An 8121-nucleotide genomic window follows, 5' to 3' on the forward strand; every position below is an offset into this window, starting at 1 on the left:
CTCAGAAGGATGAAAGGCTGAGTGGATCCGCCAGGACTTTAACCTGTGACCACGAGGTCGAACACGGCCCCTCTACGGTGGGCGCATCAGTCCATTAAGCCACAAGACTCCGCTTATGCTGCCTTCGATGTGAATCCTGCAGGGTGAGCGCAGCTCTAGTTGTGACCCTCGGCAGAAATCAAGTTCCTCCACAGAGTTAAGTTAGTACGTGCTGCTTATTGTTGGATGGGCAGACAAGGAACACTGAGTGAATGGTTAGAAGGCTACCTTGTCACCGGGGCTGTGTCCTCTGGCTGTTGTTTCCCTTCTGAGTCAGACTAATGTAAATATATGCACGTATGTGGTACTTGTATAGCACACACCTAGCTAGACACCAGAAGACGTTGCACAATGGGCCAAAAATAGTATTCCGCCCGTTACAATTTGCAGATTATATGTGGGTTTCTACTCACTACTTCACTCCTTGGCACAGGAAACGCACCCCTAGGTTACAAAAAGCAGACAAGTTACCTTTAAGACACTCAGCGCGCTCTACTCACCCACTGTACATTCTCAAGATACTTTGCCACATTATAAAACGCTGTTGGCCCTTTAATCCCTGAAAGGGGCGGGGCGGCAGTGCCATACGAAACATAACAGGGCGCACATTAGCCAACAAAGCGGTTTACTGAGTGTCACGCGCGGAAGTGGGATTACGCGGCAGGGGGCGGCACCCCAGCCCCGCCCATCCCACAATGATGTGTGCGTTGCCCATACTGCCGGCAGCAGATTTGTACACACTAAGGCTGCCTTCCAGGGCTTACTATTAAATCCCAGTGTGCATTAACCCTCTGAGAGCCATCTGCTCCAAGCACACTGGATCTGCGTCTTAGAATGTTTCGCTTGGAAAGTGGCCAGGGGCCTTCAGCAGGGCACCATGTCAGAACAGCTGCCTCCAGGTGATGGGAAGTCAATCAGATGAGCGTCTCCTGGTTCGTTCCTGCACTCGAGGCACGTCCAAGCCCAGGCGATGCCAACACCCGCAGGAGTCTGCCGAGGGGGTGCCAGGCTGCAGCCCTCAGGGCTTGTCCTGGTGCTCCCAGGGCGTGGGGTCGTTGTCTTCCCCGGCTGTGGTGTTCCTCCGGTCGTGCCAGAAGTGCTCCACATCTGGCAGAATCACCTCCTCTTTCAGCCGGTCAGCCTCCGAGGGCTCAGGCCGGGAGGCGCTCTGCAGGTCCTGCAGGGACTGGATGGTGCTGGTGGCCACCTCGGCCCCATTCTCCCCCGCCCGTGGGCCGCCACCCCCTTTCAGGCAGGCCTGGCACTTCAGCATCACCCAGATGTCTCTGAAGCCCTGGCGGAACTCTTCGGAAACAGCCATGAAGACCCCCGGGTTGAGGGTGCTGTTGAGAAACATGAGGACCTGGGCCAGCACGGAGAAGGCTGCGGGGGGCTTCTGGCCCTCCAGGGCGCTGTGCCGCGCCCAGACCCAGACCACCCACTCCGGCAGCCACATGGCCTCGAAGGCCAGGCTGACGCTCATGAGCATGGAGGTGAGCTTGCGGCTGAGCTGGTGCGGGCTGGGCACGCGGGGCCGCCGCTCCTTGCGCCGCCTCATGGCGCGCATGTAGAAGCAGAAGGTGACGCACATGGGCACCACGTAGGCCAGCAGGGGGTAGAGCTTGCTGAAGACGTTCATGAAGTTCAAGGCGTGCAGCGGGGTCTGGAAGATGCAGAACAGGACGCCCTCCTCGTCCTCCGCGGTGCGGGTGAAGAGCAGGTGGGGGAGGGGCAGCAGGAAGGCCAGAGACCAGATGAAGGCCAGCGTGCCCACCAGGCGCTTGGCATTGAGGCTCAGCAGCTTGGGAGGGGTCACCACGTGCTTGTAGCGGGCCTGCCCGATGGCGGCCAGGGTCAAGCTCTTCACCACCCAGCAGCCGTGCAGGAACCAGTCCGTGGTCCGGCACACGAAGTCCCCCAGCACCCAGGAGTGCCGGGCGTAGGTGACCATCCGGAAGGGGATGCAGAAGCAGACGAGCAGCAGGTCTGTGGCGCACAGGTTAATGACCAACGCGTTCACGGCCGAGCCCTTGCCCAGCCGGAAGTCCTGCGCCAAGATGGCGACCACCAGTAAGTTTCCGGCTAGGCCAACTAGGCAGATGGCGGCCAAGATAAGTGGGAGGACCACCGTGAGCTCCAGCGGGGCTTCTGTGGGGGACTGCGCGCCCCCGGCGAAGAAGATGGTCTGCGAGTTGTTCATGGCTCTGAAGCGGTGGTCTCCCATGGCTGGCCTATTTTAGTCTGGGAGGGTTAGGGTGACCTCGGGGGCAGCTCCCCACTTGTGGTACGACACCTGCTGAGAGTGTCCCAGGTATGGAGACTGAGTACCTTCCTCAGCAGCAGGAGGTATGCTTCAGTTCATGATGGCCCTTCCCAACTCCAGCTGTGTGCCCAAGATCAGACGCCCTGAGAGGGGTGATCCGTTCCTGTGTCAATGCTGAGCGGCTCTGGAGCAGTCACACCACATTCCTGAGAACTCTCAAGACCCCCCTGTTTCCGTTAGTGCCTACTGCAGAGATTCGCGGATCCCAGCGTCTCCCAACTTTTCATTGCTGTGCCCTTGTGTCAGTGTTTAAGGGGACAGTCTTGGCTTCAGGGCGCTCCAGAAATGAACTCACATCAAATCTAATGACTTTCTGTTTCAAGCAAATAAAAAGTTTGAAAATGATGCTCTGGGCAAGCCACCTGCCAGTGTCCAGGGGCTCATGCCTACCACTGTGGGACGGGGCGCAGCTGGCACACCTGCCTCTGGTAGGTCCCTTTGTCACACAGCACTGGCTGGCTGGTGCAGCCTCATGTCCAGTGCGTTAGTCCCCGTTGGTTGCTCTTTTCTTCAGCTTGTTGCTTCTGGACTCTGGATGCTGAGGTCTCCTGTCTGCTGTTCCTTCCTTCAGCCTGGTGCTCCTCTGCTGGTGGTTGTTCCTTCCTTCAGTCTGCTGCTCCTACTCTGCGGTTGCTGGGTTCTACTGATGGTCTGCTGTTGCTTCCTTCAGCTGTCGCTCCTGGTCTCTTGCTGTGTGGCTGTGGTCTGAAATTGCTGGGTTTTTAGCTGGTGCTCTGCTGTTCCTTCTATAAACTATTGCTCCTGGTTTGTAGTTGGTGATCTTTCCTGGTGGTCTGTTGTTCTCTCTACAGCCTGTTGTTTCTTGTCTCTGGTTGCTGAGCTTTGCTAGTGGTCTGCTGTTCCTTTCTACAGCCTGTTGCTTCTTGTCTCTAGTTGCTGGGCGCTGCTGTCCTTTTTTGCAGCCTGTTGCTATTCAGCCTCTAGTTGTTGATCTCTCCTGGCGGTCTGTCGGTCATTTCTGCAGCCTGTTGTTCCTTCTCTCTGTTTGCTGGCTCTTGTTCGTCTGTCTCTAGCTTTAGTCTCTGGGGTGTACTTCGGGTCTGTCGTTGCTCCTTTCGGCCTTCTGCTCCTGGTACAGGAGTCGCTGGGCCCTGCGGGTGTTATGCTGCCCCCCCCCGGCTCAGCCTGTAGCTCCTGGCCCCTGGGGCTCAGCTCTGCCAGGGATGCTCCTGTGGTGTGCAGCCGGTTGCTTCCTTGCTCTCTCTGATGAGCTCACCTGGAGCTGTGTGCAGCCTGTTGCTGCTGCTTTGGGCTCTGCTCTGTTGCCGTTTTGTTCAATGCTGCTCTAATGCTGCTGTGCTCTGCATTGGGACGTCTTTCCTCGTTGTGTGGTCTGCTGCTCTTGGGTCCGATGCTGCCATGGGGGGCTGCTTCTCTTCTTCCTGGTCTGCTGCTAACTCTGGTGGTGAACTGTTGTCTCTCTGTACAGCCTGCTGTTCTGGCCTGTGTGGGCTGTTGTATGTTTAGAGTTTGGGGCCCTTCTGTGTTGTCTGATCTTCCTGCCTTTTGTGTTTTGTGTTTGCTGTTTGCTGATGCCCCCTGTACAGCCTAATGCGCAGTAGTTACTGAGTTCCGCTACTGTCCTGGCCTTTGTGCGCTCTTGCGTGTTTTGAGATTGTTGCACATCTGTACTGCTTGTTGTTGTGTTCTGTGTGTGCTTCGAGTTAGTTGCACCTCTGTCTCTGCTTGTACTTGCTGGCGCCGGGTCTGTTGCCACTGCACAGCCTGTTGCTCTGGCCTTTGTTTGTAGTTGAGTGCGCCTGGCCTGCTGCTCCCGCTGACAGCCCGCTGCTCAGTAGTTACTGAGTGCTGCTGGTGATCAGTTGCCCTTCTCTACAGCCTGTGGCTCTCAGTTTCAAACGCTGAGCTCGGATGCAATCCCGGCTGCTCTGTGGTGAACCCTGTTGTCCTGGTCCTCGTGAGGCAGAGCTCGTATAGCCTAAACCCCGACTCAAGGGCTCTCTGTGCCGCGAGAGCTGTCCGCAGACCCGTGGTGCTGAAGCCCGCCTGGCTGCGGGTACCGCCCGTGGCCCCCGGGCTGCTGACTCTGTCCTCTGCTGGGGGCTCCCAGCCCTCTCCACGGCCCTGTCACCTGCTCTGAAGCCACTGTGTGCCGCTGGGGATTAGTTACACACCGGTGCCGTCACTTGCTCCGGGCCACAGCTGCGCTGTTCTGGGCATCAGTTGCTTTTCTGTAACACCCTCTTCTCCGGTGACCCAGGTACTGCCGCTCTGTTGGGGTCGGCTGTGCCCCTCCCCAGGTGTGCAGCCCTTTCGAGGACCTGCTGCTTGTCTGTACCACCTGTTGCCCCTGCCCCGGAGCTCTTCAGCGCTGCCTGTTGCTTTCCTGCACCACTTGTTGCCGCTTCTCTGGCGTTTTTGGACGCGGGTGGTGCTCCGTTATGCAGGCTGCTGCTCTGGTTATGCAGTGCTTGAACCCTGCTGGTGATTGCTCGTTCCTGTGTGTCACCTGTTGCAGTTCTGGAGCGGCTGGGCCCAGCTTGTAACCTGTTGTTCTCCGCGGGGTTTTTTCTGCTTTTTCTTTTTTGCCACCTTTCCTTTCTGTTTTGCAGGTGTTGAGTCCTGCGGGTCGTCGTCTTTTCGTGTGTACCACCTGTTGTTCTTTTGTTGCACCCGTCGTCTTGTTCTTGAACGATGCAGCCCTGCTGGCTCTTTTCTGTTCCTTTCCCTCACCTGCCGGACTGCCGTGAATGTACTGAGCCCTGCTGGGGCTCTCTTCTTCCTTTCTCTCACATGTTACGCTCTTACGGAGGTGCAGAGCCCGGCTGGTGTTCCGTGGTTCCTCGGTCCCACCTGTTGTCGTGCCTTTGCTGTGCCCAGCTGATGCTCCGCTGTTTCTGGGCACCACCTGTTGCTCTGTTATGGACGTTTTGAGCCTGAGCAGTTTTCCGCGGTTACCCTGCTATTCTAGAGATGTTGAACCCGGGTGATGTTCCGGGTTCCTCGGTGCCACCTGTTCTTCTGCGTTGAAGGTGCTGCGCCCGGATGGTGTGCCGTTGTTTCTGGGTACCACCTGTTGTTCTGCTCTTGCTGTGCCCAGCTGATGCTCCGCTGTTTCTGGGTACCACCTGTTGTTCTCTTCTGCGCTCTTTGAGCCCGTGTGGTTTCCCGCGGGTCCTCGTACTGCCCTCGGGGTGCTGAGCCCGGCTGCTGTTCCCTGTCGTCGGTCCCCCAGATGCCCCGCTCCCCGGAGCTGTCCGCGGTTCTGAAAGCCCACCTCTCTGGTGCGCGCCTACGCCTGTTGCTTCTCGCTCCCTCCTTCTTTTCCAACCTCTCTCTCCGATCAGGCGTCCTCGCCCGCCCCCTCAGGAGCGCCCCCCCCCACTCCCCCCGTCCAGGGTGGTGCCACCCTCCCCTCCGTATTGTCTCCCAGTTGTGCAGCCGCAGCCCCCCCACTTAATGCCCGCCTTCTGCAAGAACCATTGTAATAATGAGAAATCTGCCCAAATCCCCCGTTAACATTAATCCCCAGCAATGCTAGTCCCGCTCCCGGTGTTCAGGCGCGCGCTGGCGTAATGAGCTGTATCCCGGAGCCGCGCGCTCCTCCTTTCATCCTCCGTAATCTGCACCCTGTGGCTGGCAGCTGAGCCCCCGCAGCTCCAACAAGGTGGGAATAGGGGTGCTGGGGGGCTGGAGGGGGGAGGGGGGGACGTGAGGGGGCACCGAATTAACTGTTAGGATGCTCTTTACGGAACCGCAGCTCACTTATCAGCGGTGCACGTGAACCCCAGGGCCGTCTGTCAGAAGCAGCGCATATGTCCTGGCCTGATGTGTGCCCACCACAACAACGTGGCACTGGAGTAGCGGCTGATGCCAACAGTGGAGTGCCCTAATAAGAACGGCCCCTCCCCCACAGAAGGTGGTAAGGTACCCACTGCCACTGAGCAACTGTTGGGGAGATACGACCTCCACGCAAAGCTGAGATAATTCTTTTCCTGCTCTCTGTGCCCCCCCCCCGCCCCCTCCCTATGGCCTCCTTCGCCCCACCCGGCTTTATTTCACGTTCCACGCTTCTCATCTTTATTCTCTATCCTCGTAGATTTAAAATCTCTTCACTCACCCCACCCTCCCCCATATCAATCCATTCTCTGCTTCCTTAAAAAATCACCCCTCCCACCCCCAAAATGAACCGCCGGGTCTGGTGGCGCATGCGTCCCCTGTAGGGGCCTGTGTCTGACCTCATGGTCACAGGTTCAAATCCCGGCCGGTCAACTCAGCTTTTCAACCCTTGTAAGGTCGATAAAATGAGTTGGGTAACAATAGACATCTGTTAAGATACCCGTGGGTGAACCTGCGCTTTACAAATAGCATGTATGCTATGACCCCTTCTACCCACCTGCTCCACCCTGGCAATGCCAAGGGGCGCAGTAAGGGTGTCATGGTTCCTCACCCTGGTCTATTAGTAAAAAACCAAGTTACAAAAGTGGCGTTATGGGCCTCTCACTTCCCTGGACCCCGGTGGCACTGCACCCGCGGTACTGCGGACAGCTACACCTCTCGCAGCCCTGCCTCCCGCCAGTTTTCCATAGTTCTTCACCCCACCCTTCCTGTGACAGTACTCCAGCCGCTGAAGCGCTTTGCCCTGGGAGGGCACCTCACCTCTCTAGGAAGTGGGGGCTGGCACCCATAATAAGAGGTTGCCCAGGGGCACTAAGAGGCCACCTGTTGTGCTGGCAGCTTTACTTTATAAATACAGAGTGAAGAACGACTGTCACAGTTTTAGCAGGTACCTCACTTACAAGAAGTCCTCTTTCTATGTTTGCATCTTGGTTCAACAGGTTTGTCTAGGCAAGATTCATTCCATCTATGTTTTCCGGAAAAAATTCCAATCACCACCGACATAAGCAGACTGCCATTACCCGACCCGGCATTATGCCCGTGACTTAAGAATCCCTAGGATTTATAATTCCCTACAACGTTGATTGACTTCCAAAACTATTACCCGCCCTGAGGAAGTCCCAGGCCGGATGGCCATGTAAGGGGGAGAAACACTTGTTGGATGTTTTTCTTTCACTTACTCTTACGGACAGAGGGCCAGATGTATCAAGGCTTTTGCGACTCGCAAACGGCCTTTTTGCATTTTTTCATATGTATGAAAAAATCGCAATTTAAGGAATCGCAATAATTTGCGATTCCTTATTTTGCCATAGCATTTAAGGAATCGCAAATTTTGCGATTCCTTAAATGATATGTATGAAACATTTTTAAATTGCGAATTTGTGTTAAGAAATCGCAAATTACCACCAACTTGTAGTTGGTGGTAATTTGCGATTTCTTTTAAAAATGCCCTATTTGGCATTTGTGAGGGTGGCATGTGACACACATACATGATAGGGCATGTATGTGTGCCACATGCACACACATGTAGATTTCAGGGGTGCAGCAGGGTGTCTTTGAGACACCCCTGCACCCTTGAAATAATTCTCAAATTGCGATTAGCAAATTGCGAATTCGCAATTTGAGAATTATTGCACTATCATTCCTATGGGCCTTCTGGGCCCATAGGAATGCATTGGAAATTATTTTTTATTTGCGAATTCGCAAAATGCGAATTCGCAAATAAAGAATAATAAGGAATCGCTAAAAAATAGCGATTTTGTACATACATTCCATTTTGCAAATTCTAAATAGCAATTCGCAAAAAATCGCTATTTAGGATTCGCAAAACGGAATCTTGATACATCTAGCCCAGAGTGCCAATAATACTATAAACACCT

The 8121-nt window shown here is 55.3% G+C and overlaps 1 protein-coding gene across 1 annotated transcript; it reads right to left on the reverse strand.

Moving 5' to 3' along the window:
* Positions 1-223: 223 nt before the first annotated feature.
* On the reverse strand, positions 224-2876 carry LOC147726020 (G protein-coupled receptor 151-like). The gene has a single exon (XM_086962855.1). It carries the CDS (start codon positions 2261-2263, stop codon positions 1058-1060), a length of 1206 nt encoding a protein of 401 aa, XP_086818981.1. The 5' UTR covers positions 2264-2876; the 3' UTR covers positions 224-1057.
* Positions 2877-8121: the final 5245 nt, after the last annotated feature.

This window comes from Lissotriton vulgaris, chromosome 3_1 (genome assembly GCF_964263255.1).
Source record: "Lissotriton vulgaris chromosome 3_1, aLisVul1.2, whole genome shotgun sequence".
Classification (NCBI taxonomy): Eukaryota; Metazoa; Chordata; class Amphibia; order Caudata; family Salamandridae; genus Lissotriton; species Lissotriton vulgaris.